Source organism: Pan troglodytes, chromosome 1 (genome assembly GCF_028858775.2).
Source record: "Pan troglodytes isolate AG18354 chromosome 1, NHGRI_mPanTro3-v2.0_pri, whole genome shotgun sequence".
Taxonomy (NCBI): Eukaryota; Metazoa; Chordata; class Mammalia; order Primates; family Hominidae; genus Pan; species Pan troglodytes.
In genome coordinates this window covers 194,137,199-194,154,415 of record NC_072398.2, presented here as the reverse complement: position 1 = coordinate 194,154,415, position 17,217 = coordinate 194,137,199, and the positions used below count along the sequence as shown (strand labels likewise).

General features: G+C 51.7%; 1 protein-coding gene across 2 annotated transcripts in view; it reads right to left on the bottom strand.

The window, feature by feature from the left end:
- Window positions 1-17,217, bottom strand: part of GRIK3 (glutamate ionotropic receptor kainate type subunit 3) — a 238,704-nt gene that overhangs the window by 44,148 nt on the left and 177,339 nt on the right. For both annotated transcript variants that reach the window (XM_016959390.4, XM_524666.9), the window contains 3 exons: window positions 13,869-13,976; window positions 10,568-10,681; window positions 2,002-2,205 (listed from right to left, as the gene is read on the bottom strand). In XM_016959390.4, the coding sequence (XP_016814879.2) occupies window positions 2,002-2,205; window positions 10,568-10,681; window positions 13,869-13,976 (426 nt within the window). The remainder of the gene's footprint in view (window positions 1-2,001; window positions 2,206-10,567; window positions 10,682-13,868; window positions 13,977-17,217) is intronic.

The following is a 17,217-nucleotide window of genomic DNA, read 5'->3' as shown; positions in this document are numbered from 1 at the left end:
GCACAGCTAGCAAGTGGAAGAGTTTGAATCAAACCGAGCTCGAGTTCATGCTCTTGACCATTTGAGTCTCCTATTAGACTTCCACAGGAGCCCAATTTGCTGGGGACTAGGAAGTGACTCCACTGGGCCAGGCTCCAGCCTTCATGCCTTGAGCTCCAGCCTCCCTCTCCACTTGCGACCTCCAAGGTCTCTGTAGGCAGCTCCTCTCAGACCGAGGCAAGGGGGCTTAACCGAAGTCCCCAATGCTGCCTGCTCTCATCCTGGAGAGGTGAAGTCATAAAAACCTTTGGCTGGTACTCTGTGGGTTGCAAAGATCTCTGCATGAACCTCCCTCTGTCCTGGCCCCTGGGGTCAGGATGGTTCTTTGCAGAAGCTGGAACACAGGGCTACGAGGCAGGGAGGCTCCAAATTCTGGCTCCACCACTTCATCTCTCTCTGCCTCAGTCTCCCTATCTGTAAAATGGGTGTTAATAACAGTACCTACCTCACTGGGCTTTTATAAGGATAAATGAGAGAAGGAATCTAAGGGGTCCAGTATGGATCAGGTCCTTGAATTCCGCAGCAGCTCCTTGATAGAAAATGCTTCAGTCAAGTTGAGGGCCCTGAGCTGGAAGGCAGGTCATGTTTATTGTGTGCCAGGTAAGCCTGTGGAAATGGTGCCTTATTTAATTCCCCCAACAACCACAGGAGCTACGATAGTTGCTAATTACTCCTATTTTAGGCAGGGCATGGTGGCTCATGCCTGTAATCTCAGCACTTTGGGAGGCCAAGGCAGGAGGATTACTTGAATCCAGGAGTTTGAGAACAGTCTGGACAACAAAGTGAGACCCTGTTCTCCACATACACAAAAAATAAATAAATAAAAACATAAAAATAAAAATAAGAATAAAAATAAAAAATTAGCCAGGTACAGTGCCTTGTGCCTGTAGTCCCAGCTACTCAGGAGACTAAGGCAGGCGGCTCACTTGAGCCCAGGAGTTTGAGGCTGCAGTGAGCTGTGATGGCACCACTGCACTCCAGCTTGGGTGATTCTGTCTCTAACAACAGCAACAATTACTCCTATTTTAGAAATAAAGAAATTGAGCCTTAGTGAGACTGATGAACTTACCCGGTCACACAACAAAACTGAGGCTTGAACCCAGACCTGCTGGGCCACAGCCTGGGCGTCTGAGAGCTATGATGTGTTTGCTCACAGCATCTTACCAGGGACCCTCTTACTGAACTTACTCTAGGCCCAGTCTTGTGCCACTATGACAACAATCGCGTGAGGAAGGGGTGTCAACATGCCCAATTTACAGATGGAGAAACTGCTCAGAGAGGTTGAGTGACTTGCCCCTGTTCACAAAGCTAATGAGGAAGAACCGGGACTCGAGCCCAGGGCCTCCTGATTCCTCCCTTGTGGTGGTGTCCCCAGCCTGTGGCTTCTCCCTCTTCCTCCCAATGTCTCAAGAAGCCCAGGTACACCCCCTGCCCCCTCACCTGCCTGCTTGGGCTCCCAGCTGTCCTCAGTCCTCTCCTGATCCCAGGCAGAGGAAGAGGCTGACTCCCTGGTGCTTCCAGCCAGGCCCTGCTCATCCCTTCTTCCCAGCTCTCAGCTTCCTGGACTCCCACTAGACCCCGAGTTACTCAATGCAGTGACAGGTTTCTCTCTGTGTCCAAGAATTTGGTGAAGTGTCTCATGTGGGTGCCTTGCCCCATAGCTGGGGCATCCTCTGGTGGTTTTTAAAGGAGCAGAAGATACCAAGAAGCCGCAGGCCTCCTCCAGAGCAAGTTCATCAAAGATGCCAGTGGGGCCGGCTCTGAATCAGATGGAGGCCAGTGCATCTGTGTGTGTACAGAGGGGAATGGCGTTGGGAGTATGAGCAAGGCAGCAGCAGTCATCTCCATCACTCCTGTCCCAAGGGCCTTCCTCTGCCAGGCTGCCCAGCCCTGTGGTGCAGACAGTGCTTGGCCAAGTCTCCCCAGGGTCCTGAACCCTCCCGTGCTCCCATCCATGCTTACGTGGTCGATGAGCTCCTTGACCATGCCGTTCCACTGGCCCTTGTCATCCTGTGCCCCGTACTTGCCATCCTCCACCAGCCGGATCTCATAGGAGAAACCGAGGATGTGGGCCAACTCCTTTAGCAGGTCAATGCAATAGCCCTCGAACCGGTCATTCCCGTATAGCGTCCTGTCTGATTTCCGAAACATGACAAAGGGCTCCTCCTGCAGAGACAGACGGGCAGGGTGTGACGAAGACTGAGCAGCTAGGGCGGAGGCAGGCTTGCACTGGAGAGTCAGGGCTAGGACCTCTGCTCATGTTTTTATAAACCCCTTGGAGTGGCTTAGACAAAGGGCCCGTGAAGTCAGGAGCGGGAAAGCACATGTCCTGAGAGCCAGCTGGGGGCCTCATGAATGGCTACCTGGTACAGGGCGGGAGCTCAGTAGGCACTTACTGATTTAACGGCCCAGTGGTTACAGAGCTAGTGAGCGGTGGAGCAGGGCTTTGAACTGGAGACCCATCCCAAGGCCCATGGTCTCTTTGCTGCACTAGTAATAGAGGCTCAGCGTGTGGTCCCTGCACCTGCAGCATCAGCATCACCTGGGAACTTGTTAGAAATGCACATTCTCAGGCCCCACCCCAGACCTAACTGAACCGGAAACTCTGGGGAGAGCCCAGCGATCTGTGTTTTCAGAAGCCCTCCAGGGAATTCTGATGTCCACTCAAGTCTGAGGACGCTGCTGTAAAAAGCCCTTCAGAAAGCCGTCTGCTCTAACTTCTCTTCCAACTCCAATTTAAAAGATTAGATTTACATGCTCTTGGATGCCGTTCTCTCTTTCCAAGAACCTCCTCAGTCCCCTGTGTTAGGATCCCAGGGGAGTGATTACTGATAACAGGGACAGCTCATCGGTAGGTAGCTGTGCCGGGCACTGGTCAGTTAGCAAATGAGTTTATGCCCGTGGGGGGCCTAGCACAGAGTCCAGCAGAGCTCAGCAGACAGGAGCTGGTATCGCCTCATTTCACCTTAATGTCAGCCCTCTGGGGTGAGTATGAATAATCCCATTTTATAGATGCAGAAAGTGAAGTTCATGAGGATATGTGACTTGTGCAAGCACCCCTAGCCGGCACGAGAGAAGATCTGAATTCAGGTTAGTGTGACCCCAGAGTGTGAGTTCTGTGCCTGAGGCCCATGGTGCTCCTCCCTCAGGGGCAGGTGATCCCCAGGAAGGTGCTTGTGGGTCAGAGATGCCTGTCCCATGCCAGACCCCCCACCATCCACCCCCTCCACCTGCCACAGGCTTCTTTCTTTCTGGGTGATAGGGAGCCTGGGACCGGATTTGAACAGAGCATGACTTTGTCTGATTTCTCATTTAGAAACAAACCCCTGGCAACCCTGCAAAGAATAACTGGGAGAAGAGGCAGAAGAGCCAGTGGAGAGAGGTGATCCACTTCATCCAGTCGAGATATGCAGTGTGAGGAACTGTGGGCTCTGATGCAGCAAGTCCAAATCCAGGTCAACACGCAAGTCCACGCTTCTGCCGGCACCGTCTATCTGGCTTCACTCACAAAGCCCCATCCCGTGTCCATGATGGATGCGTTGAACTCCCAGAAAATTCAACACAATTGAGTTCCTATTCTGCACCAGGCACTGATTTAAACTCTTTGTCCCAGACTGTTTGACTTAAGCCTCACTAGCTTGCAAGATAGTAACACTGTCCCTATGTGATAGATGAGGAAATTCAGGCTCAGAGAAGGTCAGTAAGTTGCCCAAAATCACACAGGAACTGAACTACAGTGATGGGATCCAGTTCCAATCCTTCCCAGTCAGCTGCACCTCTGTCTGGCTTGGCTCTCCTGTCTGTTCCCTGGGGTCAGACCTTCCGGAGTTAATCTGCTTTTCCAGATCCCCAAATCAGGTAAAGGGCTGCCATCCCAGAGCCTGTTCCTGGACAACTCTAGTCTTCTTCTGACTCGCCTGAGCCTCCTTCCTTCGCCCCCTGCCCTGTTCCTGCCTATAGCTCCTAGGCCTCTTTCTGTCAGCCAAACGTCCCCAGACCTGCCTCAGCACCCCAACGTGACAGAATGTCTCAAGTCTGCAGTGGCTGTGTGACCATGGTTAGCTGACAGAATGAAGGAAACCAGGAAGCTCATGTCCGCATGCCCAGATTAAGACACATGCTTAACTATGGAGGTGCCTCATCCTTCACTCAATTGGCAGGGCCATTCCCTTGACCTCATGAGCCCCTGGGTGGGATGGGCAGTGGAAGACCCGGTGAAGACCCTTGTCAGAGGTCCTAGGAGCAGATGCTCACCAGTAGCCTCCTGCTGGGCTCCTGCTGTGGCAGCAGGCTTGAGCCTTTGGCCCTCTCTCCCAGCGGTGTTACTTCTCTAGATCCCATCCTGCCCCATGCTTGATCCACTGGAGCTTTTCAACAGTCCCTTGGGATGCTTCAGGGAAAGAACTGGTGGGGGTGGGGCGGTCTCTGAATACCCAAGGGATTCCCGACTATCCAGGGATTCCGAGTCTAACTGGGTAGGAAGCTGGACCCTCGGCTAGGCGCCATGCTTAATCTCAGTGCCTCTCTCACTCGCCTTCCAACCAAGTAGGCAGCTCAACAAGGTTGGAGAAGAGTCCACGTGGGGCCTGGGAAAAGTGCTGAGGCTGGAGGAAGGAGGACATTGGCTGGTCCACACACTGCCTTCATGCAAATTCATCTCTGGGCAATGATCCTGCACCCTGGCATGGGGCCTGGCGAGCAGGGTCTTTTGGTTGATGCTCTTGTGCAATGGACAAGTTGCACCACTGCACCTGGTGGCCCTGACTTTAGCTGATGGAAAGGATTAGAGAGAAGGTACCATCTTTCCCAGAGGATCCACCAACCACACACAGAATCCTAGGCAAAATTTATCTCCTTCTGTAAAATGGGGAAAATAATAGAACCTGCCTTACAAGGTTGTTGTGAGGATAAAATGAGTCAGTCTACGAAAAGCACTCAGAATAGTGCCTGGCAACTGTTAGCTGCCAATATTATTATTATTATTAATCATTATCATCCTTATCTTTTTCTTGTATGCTATTTGGCGGGTTACTGCAGTGACCTTTGCAGCCTAGAGGCCACGCCCAATGTCATCAAAGGTTAAAACTCATGGCTGATAGTGGAAAACCATTTCAGGAAAGGTCCCTGAGATAGCTCACTTCCTGACCCTGTCTTCACGCCCCTCCCTGGCCTGATCCTCTAAAATTAGCACTTCATTTGTGAAGCCACCACAGCCCCAGAATCTATACATCTCCATATAAATACGCTGCCTTCAGAGCAGCTGTAAAATGCCATTAATTTCGGGAAGTGCTTTGCGGATGGCATACATATTTAACAGCCAAAGCCCAGAGCATTAAAATGGTGCTCGCCTTAGTAATGTGTCTCTAGACCTGCAACATTTCCTAGGGGGTAATTCTGAACTCCGCCAACTACTTATTCATGGACTATTTCACAATTTATTACTGGAAATGTCCAGACAGCCAATTCACAAGCTCTCTCGGCTGCTAATCGATTGCTCAGTGAAGGTGCCCTCAATTTCATAACTTCACGCTCTCCTATTGCTCTGGGAGAACAGCCATAGGAACAGGGGTAATATTTCTCTTCAACAAGTCACGGAAAACAGGGGTCCAGAAAAATAACCGTTTCTGACTTTCCGTTGTCAGGGCTCTTGGTCCGGTTTCTCTCCGATCACTTACCCCAGCGTGCAAGCCAGGCCTAGCGCTAAGCCTTTCCCAGTGACAGGGTCCATGGAGTTGGAAGAGGGAGTCTTGGGGGTTATCCCCAATTTGGGAAGGATCCAGGGATTAGCTACCTGCTATCTGGGTTCTGAAGCTCCTTTCTGACAGGTAATATCAGCCCATAGCCACACATGCACGCACAAGTATATACAATGTCCTTGGCACAAATGCACCACATTTTCAGATGTCCTGTCTGCCTAGCCCTTCTCAGACACAGAGGCCAAGGACCTTGGACCTGAGGCCTTGGCTTTAACCAGTTAGAACCAGCACACAGTATCAGGAGTCCTGTTCTTCCAGCAGGAGGGGCCTAGAATGGTTCCCAGCCTGGGATAGTTCTCCCAGCCAACACTCTAGTCCCAGCTTTTTCCCCTCTCCTGCTGCTGGGTGCTGAGTGTTGGGCTTGCCTGGCAGGCAGTTGAGGCTATGTGGGTCACGATGTGCACATGGCACAAATTCACCCATCACTGAGTATCCAGATACCCATGTGTAGCTGGTCCTACACCCACCCACACACCCGCACGCATGCCCACACCGTGGCTCACATCGGCAGCCAAACGAGTCTTGAACCTTCAAAAGCTGGGCCCCCAAGAGTGGGCCGGGTATGTTTTCTCAGTGTGTGAGCTGAGGTTTGGGCAGATGAATTTTTCATGAGCTCGTGGAAGAGCGGAACCAGAACAGAGGCTGGGGCCGGGCGGTGAGAGGGCGGGGGAGGGCAGGCATCCAGTCTCCTGCTGCTGCTGTTTCGATCTCAGGAATGGGGAAGGCTGCCAGTGGCTCTGAGGGGCCAGAAAGGGCAGTGCCAGGGCTCTGTCCATCTGTCTGTCCAGGGTAAGGCATCTTTAGCACCTAACGCTGGGGGTTTAGGAGAGGGGAGAATAGCAGGTAGGTTTGGTGGCAGCTCACACAGAGCTGCTGCTTTCTGCCACACCAGATTCCTGGGAAAGAAAGGGGAGGAGAAACTCCCCCTTATCAGGGGTCTTGGATCCAGGCCCTGTTCCCTAGGGGCAGAGCAGTTTGATGTTGTGTACTGGTACCTTGGGACCTGCCTGTCACTCAAAGCACTGTTGCCCTGACAACATCCTCCCAGACAGGCTGGGGCTGTGCTCTCAGCAGGAGGTGCTAGCCCTACATTCAGGCTGCGAAGCATGGGGTTGGATTTTCAGCCACAGTGGCTGGGGCTGGGCCACTCCCTGTCACCTTTTAGCTGTCCCAAACAGCCCAAGCCTGAGAGCATCCTCTAGGGCTCCAAGACATGCAGACCATGCAGAGCCTTTTGGGAACATTCTCTGGAGCATCTGGAGCAGCTCTAGTTTCAGGGGGCCCTAGGCCAGTCCTTGCATGGGAGCGAGCATCTCTCCTCAGGAGACTCCAAGGACACTTCTGGCTAGACAGACTTTCTTGGAAGCCCATGTAAAGACTGTGTCACATCCTCTATCCCCATCAGGGATACTCCAGAGGTCATTCCCTCCATTCTCCTGCCTCCAGGAAACAGTAGGCTTCTCTCACTGCCCCATAGGGGGAAGCACACCTCACCCTCCAGTGATCTCTGGGCAGTGGGGATGGAGACAGCTGAATCACCAGTCACCCCCAGGCCATGTGAGTATTTGATACTACATGATGGGGTTAAGATGGTCAGTGGCCCCATCCATAGGCGGTGGGATATCTGCTTTAGGAGCTGAGACTGTGGCCAAGGTAGAAGGTGAGGTGGTGGTTGATCTGGAGTTCTATATCTCAGTAGGAGACTAGGACTATGAGGGACCCATGAGGCTGCAAACCCTAATGCCTCCAATGGCCAGCTGAGAAACACAACTATAAGAAGCAGCCCAGTGTAAACAAATAGGGAGGGCTGGGGGGCAGAGTGGGGGACTATGGTGAGCCAGGGAATGGCCATGAACCTGGAAGGCACTCAAATGCAAATTAAGTTTGTAACGGAACAGCCTGTGCTAGAGATCACCTCTGTGGCCATGGGTAGGGGTCTTTGGTGAAGTTCAGGGCTCTGCCTGTGGACAGAAGTGGAGGTTTTCTCAAGATCTCTCACTCAGCATGCTGTATTCAAGCTGAGCTCACTGGGGACTGGATTTGTAATCAATAATAATGAATAACAATAGCAGCTGTCACTTAGACCGCACTCTGTGCCACTTAATTAATCATTCATGCTCTGAACTCTATGAAGTAGGTGCAATTATTAACACCTCCCTTTTTCAGGTGGAGAAACTGAGGCACAGGGCGGGTAAGCAATTTCTTAGGGTCATATGGCAAATCAACATCAAAGCCAGGACTCTACCCCAAAGGTCTGTGCTTTTGATCATCAAACTGTTCTTTCCTCATGTCCTGGTGGCACTGCATGTCCCAAAGATCTCTGGGGTTGTATCTGCCCAGATGCCTTGCAGCTGAGAGGTTGTGGGACAGATGGAGCTGTGACCAGGCTATGAGCCAAGAGGGGTTCTCTCCTTTCCTAGCCCTGGGCTACCTAGGAACCAGCAGGATACTGGGAATGCAACCTCTGGGGATTCAGTGAGCACAGCAGGTCGGGGATCTTTGCAAGAAGCTGCAAGTATTGACAGAGAAGCTGTAAGCACTCACAGGTCGAGAGCATGGGGTGTCTCCTGGATTCTGCCTCTGCTTATGTAGCAAAAATCCCCTGTGCCCCTGCAGAAGGGCTTTATGCCCTTGAAATCAGGCTGCTACCATTTTAATAAAATTTAACCCCATGATCTTTCAAGGTGCTTATATTTTGTATCCTTTTGGTATATTATCTTTAGCTTGCCTCTTACTGTTCAGAGTATTGTTTTGTGACTGACTCACCTTAGCTCATTTAATCATCTCTCTTCCTAATCTCTTAAATCATCCTAGTTTTACCTTTTTTTAATCTTGCCTTGTGAAAAGTGTTTTATTTATATCTCACATTTTATGCAGCTCTGCTTTTAATCTTTTAGCACCTTTTTATTATTTTATTTTTACCCTTTTATATTTTAGCTTTGTCACACTTTTATCCTTTTGCTTTTTGACATTTGGGTGTTACATTTTTTACCTTGTCTAGTCAGAGCTATAAATTATTTAATTTTTCATCTTTCTTACTATCTTTCCTTTTTATCTCATTCCTTATCTTCATTTTCTCTTTATTATTTTCCTTTTAACCTTTTTATTTTGTTCTCTTTTTAACCCTCCTTTATCTTTTCTATTTTTATCCACATCAATATCCCTTTAATTGCCCATTAGTCTTCCCCCTAATCCCTTTGCTCTTGTTATTTGTTTATTTTCATCCTTTACATTTTTACATCACAGGTTTTTTTTTGTTTTAACCCTGTTCCTCTTGAGATATTTTTGCTTATTGGTTTTAGCAGACTGATTTTTATATTTGTTTAGTTAACAAAAAGTTGATCAATAAAGGCCAGCAGAATGTGAGGTTTTAGGGAAGAAGATAGTAGGGGTCTTGCCCCAAAGAGGGGGACAGGTGTCCCCTAAGACCACCTCTTCAGGCTCTGTGGGCAGCTTGTCTGGAGCCACCGTGAGATCTCCATCATCTTTAGCTCAGATTCTCTCAATCATCCTAACCCCGAGGGCTGATGGTGAGACTCACAGGCTAACATTTATCTCTGGATGCCGACAGGATGCCTGGTATCTGCCACTCACTGGGCTACCTGGAAGAATGGTTTTTTCCCCATTACTTCCCTTCCTGTTCCATGACATCTGCCACCCAGCCACCAAGCACATATATGGTGAATCATCCCAGGTAGGGCCACCCAGTAGGGCCTGGTTCAGCTGCCTCTGAGGGCACATGGGTGAGAACAAGCTCCATCTGCGCACCGTGGAAGGGGCCAGGTGTAGGGTGACCAGCCTGTCCTGGGTTCTGCTCCAAGGCAGCCTTGCTATATCCAAAACGGGTTGAACTCCCTTTGGTGTAGAGGAATGACCCCAGCATATGGTCCTTATAAATATATTTGCTTTATTATAAGTCGGAGCTGACTAGAGCTAGCATTGTCCTCAAAGGGTCTTCAGTCATAATTCACCAGGCTGTGACTGGGCTGCCTCTCCCCAAGATGGCTCGGCTTGAGCCCCCAAAAGCAGGGCTGTGTCCCTGAGAGGATCTGTCCTGAGTCTCTGGACACCTCTGAGGCCTTCCAGGAGGGACAGGCACAGGTGGAGTGGGCACAGCACTGGCAGCACAAGGAGGCCAGCAGCCTGGGTCTGTCCTCCTGCCCACGCGTGAGCTTAAAGGTGCAGAGAGCCCATGGGAGGCCCCCAGAGTTGCTTCTTGGTTTGAAATGGGTCAGGAGAAGGCTGTGCTATTCAGTTGGGGAATAGAGAGAAGATGGGGTGTGATTCCAGGCAGGGGGTGTGGCAGTGGCTGACGGCTCTCGGAAGGGCCACTACAGAATGCGGCATGTGTACAGGCTCCCAGCACCTGCTGGGCTCTCGAGGTGTGGCCACAGCACCCACCACAGCTGGGGTGACTTGTGGGAAAGGCTTTTGCCTGGGAACTGGGGTGGGAGAGGCGGATCCTCACTCAGGTTGCAATGGGCAGTCAAACCCCCTTAATTCCACCATCCAGCATGGTTCCTACTCAGACATCAAGGACTTGGGGAGTGAGTGGGAGTGAGACACAAAAACGCAGCGGCTTCCGCCCGTGGCAGCGAGCAGCGCTGCTGTGCTCCAGCTGCTCTCTGAGAGCTTCCTGCTGACTCTAAAAGTCTCCACCTACCTGCAGCCTCCATCTTCTGGGTGGAGGGGATAGAGGGGACTCTCCACCCCAAACGGCCACCCCACCCCCAGGTCGGACAGTCCTTCCTGCAGGGGCTGCAGGCTCTTACCAGCACTGTGGTGACAATGAGTGATCTGTTTGTCAGAGAGTCAGTGACATTAGGGCCTCGGCCTTTGGCAATCTCAGTGATGTTGAGCCCGTCGGCAGGACTCCACACCCCAACCTGGATGGACACAGAAAACAGGGTGCCGAGTCCTTGGTCTACCCATCTTCCTCCATATCGACAAGACCTTCATCTCATTCCCATTCATCATGAGCCTCATTGTCATGATCATCATCATCATCACCACTGCCATTGTGTTTCCAGTTATAACCGTTCTGGACAACATCCCTGCAGCTCTCTCTCCTCTCCTGACGAGGGTCCCAAGGTGTCGAATCCCTGAATTCTGCCACCTCCCTTGCTGGCAAACCCATCACAGCTGAAGGGGAAAATGCAGAGAAAGACAGCAAATGCGAAGGCAGCCCCAGGGGTCTCAGGGCTGAGCAGATGCCAATCAGGGGCTGGAGGGAATCAGGGGTCTGTGGTCAGTGCCAGGTCTTGCCCTGGGACATGGTCTTTGTGGCTGTTTTGGGGTGGCAGCACAAGGAGGGGATGGACCTCACTGGGAAATGCTGCTGGGTTTGAAGGCAGTTTGCTTTGTGGTTTTACATTTAAAACTGGCAGACACACAGACCAAGGTGGAATAATCTCTCTCCCTACAGCGTCCTTGTGGATATCGGGCCTGAGGCTAGAGGTAGAGAAGGAAAGGTCAAGTTTAGAAATCATCCTAAAGCCCTGGGCCTCTTGAAGATCCTTTTTGACCCAACTCTGGCCAGCTCTGCCTGGTCTCAGCTCCTCTCACTCAAGGAAGGCTTCTGCATGCCCACTCTGTCCTTGGCCCAGTTGGGGGGGCTACTCAGGACACTTAATCTATCAAACAGAGAGGCTGAATGCAAACATCCCATTAAGAGAGCTGCGCAGAGCAGATAGCAGAGAGACATGTAATTATGCTTGGGTAATTCTGCCTTAATCCTCCCAAAGCCACCGGTTGGAGCTGGCTGGATCAGCTATGACCCGGCTTAGCAAACAAGTGATAATATGAGAGGCAGAGTAGCTGTGTTTGGGAGCTCAGGATCCTCTCAGGGCGGGATCCCTGCCTACATAGACCACCCAGGGCCTTGAGGAGAGGAAAGTGGTAGACGGCATCGAAGAGGCTCTTCTCTTAAGTGGGTTGAGCTCAGAGCCAAGCTCAGTTTGAGCGTGCCTAGCAGAGCACCTGGGTGCAGGAGGTGCTTGGCAAACATCTGTTCAGAGGCCACATGAAGAGCACAGACCCTCACTTGAGCTCCAACTGCATGCTCTGTTAGATACCAGGTGCTATGGAGATGTGAGGCCAGTTAGGACTGAGGAGGACCCAGCCTGTGGAGGCTCTGTGCTCACAATCCGGGTGGCTGTGACCCGGTGCCTCTGGTGAGTGCCTCTGGCAGGCTAACCTCTGCCCAGGGATAATAGAGTTTTTCTTGAGTATTAGCTACGGCCAATTTGAACCAGCTGCCTGGAGGGCTGTTTGGAGAAGGATGTTGCAGGTGGGCTCAGATGGAAAGAGTACTCAAATGACGGATTATTGACGCCTTTTATGGCACGGGGTGGGAAGTAGTGGCATATATGCCACCTAATTGCCCTCCCTAGAATTTTAGGTTATCCCTAGAGATGGGTAGCTGAGAGAGCAAAAGTGGGACAGCTACTTGAGTGAATACTGCATTCACTCTAGCACTGCCAGAAGAGGAAGGGTGCTCTCCATCACTGCAGGAGCTTAAATAGAAGCCGGAAGATCGCTTGATGAGAACTCATGGAGTTTGTGTAGGGTTGAGCAAACTGGCCCCTGTGATCTTAGGAGCGGAGGCCACAGCCCCTGTTATTAAGGGACTGATGCTATATATGGTGTGAAATAATTACAGAGTAATAGGGAGGCTTCCCCAGCCACCTCCTCCCTTGCACAGTGGCTCCCATGAGTAGGTGGGAAAGTCGGGAGAGACTGGAATAACTGTGGCCACAGGTACAAGGAGGACAGCATTGAGCTAGGCAGAGCCAGCCTTTGCCTGAGGGACAGAGGTCACATCCTACAACCAGGGCAATTGTGTGGGCAATGGCCTGGAGGTCCAGGAGGGAGGGAGCATGATGGGGCCATGGGGTATGTTTCAGGGAAATGTGGAAATGAGGCCCAGAGAGGCCAGTTGGTGCATTTCTTGGAGAGCTGAAGTTTAATGACTTGGCACTAGGGAGCCATGGGCAGTTTCAGAGCAGGGCAGAGCTGTGCTTGGGGAAGCCTCATCTGTGTGTACACTCTGGATGGCTGGAGGGCTCAAGAACCAGGGTGGCATGTTAAAATAACCCACATAAAAGGCTTGAACCAGGGCACTGCCTGGGTGGAGAGGACAGAAATCAGAGTCTTGAGGCCCAGAGGCATCCGAAGTGGCCCCTCCACTCTGCTGGCTTCTGCTCACTACATTTCATACACAGCAACTTGCAGGGTTGGGGAGGTGCCCTTGTGGCTCCCAGGGACCCACTTGCTGGGGACAGAGTGTGGCTGAGCCCCCAGAATCCAGGTCCCAGGGGATGCTGTGAATTGAGGGCTCGTATTAAATCTCCCTTCTTGGCCCAGCAGCCTGACAGTGACAGAATATGCTGAAGGTTCCCAGGGACTGGGATTGGCCTCATTGAAACATCTCTATGTTAGCCAGATGGGAGGCCCCAGCCCCAGGCAGGCCCGCTTTCCTGGTCCAAACTCTCTGGAATCGCAGAGGCCTTAGAAGCCCAGAGCGAAGGAGCTCAGAATCCATGTGCTTCAACCTCTTTCCAAGGGAAAGAATCACCTTCAGTCTCCCAGACAAGCAACTGCTCTATCTTTGCTTAAATGTCTCCAGTGACAGTGAGCTCGCTACTCACAGGGGAGACACTCTCTGGTTAGAAAGGTTTTATGTTTTTTGTATTCTTAAATTTTTACCCAAGAACATGCCTGTCCTTCTGCTCCATGACAGCCCTGCAGGGACTCAGAGACAGTCCATCCACCCCATGGGCCTTTGTTATGCTTCCCAGGTTAGGCATCCCCAATGACCCTTACTCACAGAGTGACAGTGTGGGTGTCTGCTGCAGCCAGGCCACTGGCTTCTGTACCCTCCTGTCCAACCAGGCCTTCTTGTTCTCTGATGGGCTCCCAAGAGCTACAGGCTACACTGGACCAAGTCAATCTCTGAGGGGCAGCTGGACTGTGTCTTGCCCCTTGCCTCTGGGCCTCTGACTGAGGTCTGCCCTAGGAGATTTAAGAAGCCCCTGCTCCTCCGCCTGCCCTCCCTCTCCTGAGACCACGCACCTTCTCCAGGCCATCCTCTTTCAGGCTGATGATGTCCAGATCAAAATCCGTCCGCAAGCCACTAGTTTTGTTGAAAACAATTCGTCCAGTTAATCCTTCCCATTGAGCCTGCAGAGGGGAGAGGGCAGAGCGGCAATTCCTCGGGCTCATAAATCATCATTCGGTACAACTGTACAATGCTTCATTTTAATTACTCCTTGCACTGATACTGTTCCCCCAAGACCATGATTAATTAATAATCACCTCCATCATTGCTCGGGCTGCGGTGTGAGCCAGCGATTTCCATAAATTCTATTATGCTCTTTAGCCAGCTTTACATTTGCACCTTCTCGTGTACAACATCGATCTTGGATGCGCTCAAATGAGCCCCCGCCCTGAAGTCATGGGAAGGGGGAGCCCATGTCAGATCCTGGGAGATGGGTAGGGAGGCAGGCGGGCAGAGGTAGGGCAGGCGAGGCCTGCCAAGAAGCAGAAAATCCAAAGGGCCAAGCTGGCCTTGGCTGTAGAACCAGACGTTTGGCATAGCCCCCCGAAAGGCAGGGGAGACCGAAATCACCCCCCTACCTCCCGGCTCCAGCCCCATGTGTGCTGTGGTTAAGAACTCTGGGGTCTGAATGCTGGGTCCAACCACAATTAGCCGTGCGACCTTGGGTATTTCATTTTACCCCTCTGCCCCAGTTTCCTCATCTGTGCAATGGAACTAATCATTGTGTCCATTTTACCAAATGCTATAAGGGTGAAATGAGATAAGTCATATAAAATACTGAGAACGGTCCCGGCACAAGATGAACACTGGATAAATGGTAGCTTTTTTGTCATTTTTGTATCGTCATTAGCATCATTAACACAGAGAGAGGCAGGCAGAGGTTGGGGCAGACCTAAAGTGGGAAAAGCTCCATGTTCTACATCAGGGGTTGGCGTACTATGGCTAGCGGGTCAACCTGGCCCCTGGCTGCTTCTGTAAATGGTTTATTAGCTCACAGCCATGCCCCCATGTTTATATATTACTTGTGTGCTGCAACTATGGAGTTGACTAGTTGCAGCAGAGACTGTGTGGCCTGTAAAATCTAAACTATTTTCTATGAGCCCCTTTACAGAGAAAGTTTGCTAACTTGATTCTAGATAACATCTTTCCTGCTGGCTGAGAGCATTGAGTCTACGTGGTCCTTTCACACTATTCATGCCGTGCAACCTCCACAGCAGCCGTGGGAGGTGGCCATACAAGGATCATGGTTCCCACTTTACAGACGAGTAAGCAGACCTCAAGGGGGCCATGGGTCGCCCAAGCTCACAGAGTGAACAAGAGGCAGAGCCAAACTAGAACCCGTGATCCCAGGACCCCTCGGTCTGGACCTGTTTCCCTCCTCCAGGAACTTAGGACGGCAGCTGGTGCACAGTTAAATATCCGAGCTTTCTGTGTCAGGGGCAAGAACAAGGCCCACACATCCTGGAGTCCTTGGGAACAAATGTGCACTTGGGAGCAAGAGGAGGGGAGAAAATCTGGGAGCTCACACAGCCAGATTGGGCCAGAGAGAGGGTAGGGGAGGGAGGGTATCCGGAGAAGAGGCATGGGGCAATGGAAGGTCTGAGTAGTGGGAGCCTGGCTCCCAGTCCTTGCTTTGCCACATTGGGTTCCTAACCACTCCGAGCCATGCTCCCTTGCAGATTCTGAATCGGGCTCCACAGCCTCTCCCTGCGGAATGCCCCCAGCACCCATGCATACACTCACAGTTCAACCCACAAGGTCATGGGTCCACAGTTCCCTGGAGTTTTATTGACAAATCCCAAATGAAAACCCTTAGACATCTCCAAGCACATGGGCAGCTCTAAGGTACTTTTACAGGTAAATGGGTAGTTGGGTAAATGTGCATATGCAAACTCAGGCAGTGGGGCCGTGCTTTGGACGAGAGGGAGGCTATAAAACCAAAGTGGTTAGAAAGTGGGCTCTGCACAAACAGAGCAACCACTCTGAGCTTCAGGAAGAGAGAAATTACCTACTTCACAGGTAGAAAAAGGCATATAGAGCGCTGAGCACAGTGCCTGCATACACAATCACAAGGATGTGACAGAGGTTATTATTTCTCCTTCGTGGCTTCCATCTGTGCAGCTCCCTTAGATTAGGGCTGGCCCTTGGCTGGGAAGGGAGGACCAGTCACTTGGGCCCTGGCCCAAGGCTCCAGTAGAAAGCTGGTCACAGAGGGCTATTATCCTTCCCCACATGAGCGCATTCAGTCCTCACTGTGACCCTGCCAGGTGGGCATCAGCATTGCCTCCATTTTGCAGATGTGGACACTGAGGCTCAAAGAGGGACTGAATGATGCAGGTCTCAAGTATTGGGTGGGACAAGACAGATTCGTTGCAGTAGCAGCGCTTTAAGTCCTGGGGTCGAGGCACCTAAGGTGGAGTCAGGGAAGCTTACATGGTGCCTAGGGAGCTGGGGACCGAGGGGTCGGGAACAGAGATTAAAAGATGCATCAGAGAAGGTAAAAGCCACTGTTTATGACTTCACAGGGAAACTCAGCTTCCCTCAGGCTGGCTCCCCAGTCCCTCCGCCTTCTCTCCTGTGTGGGCCTCACGCCCTCAGGCTATCTCTTGGCCCCCAGGGGAAATCACAGCAGGTGCCTTCAAACCTGCACTGTGAGGGAAGCCTCCCTGCCTGTCAGCTACAGAGGTATTAAATGCCAGCAGGTGCACGGCCTGTCTGTGGGCGGGTGGGCAGGGCAGGCCAGGGAGTGCAGGCAGCTCCTCCCCGTGACATTTCCTGCGCTGCCCGCCCCCTCTAGCCACCGCTCAGGACTTGCTAAATGAAAGATGCTTCACACGCTCTGAACTCCGGCCTGGTATTTTCCAGCTCCTCTCGGAAATGCCAAGTCTTTAAAATGATTTACTATCATGCAATCAGATGGGGAGACGGGCAAGTTGGAAATGGTCTGATGGAGGACTGTGCTGGGCTCAGGCAGGCATCTGAGCTTCGGTTGTGGCCAGCTGTGGGACCACAGGCACCACGGGGCTATTCTGGGCCTTAGCCATGTCCATGGATGTAAAATGGAGATAGGATAAATGTTTCTGAAAGGGTTCTGTGAGGGAGTGTGAGCAGTGAGGGTCACTCGTTGGGCCTGGGAAGGAGAATGGAGCTCCTCTTTCTATGGTGGGCAGTGGTGAATCTGCTCCCCTCAGAGACTCACGGCTGAGCCTCAAAATTTCCAAGGGTTGAGGGGCGAAGTGTAAACAGGGTGGGTGTCCCTGAAACAATGTGGCCTGGAGACCTGGTAGTGGAAACCCATTAGCAAACAGGAAGGCACAGTGATAACAGTAGCGATAGTGGAAGTAACAGTGATGGCAGCCAACC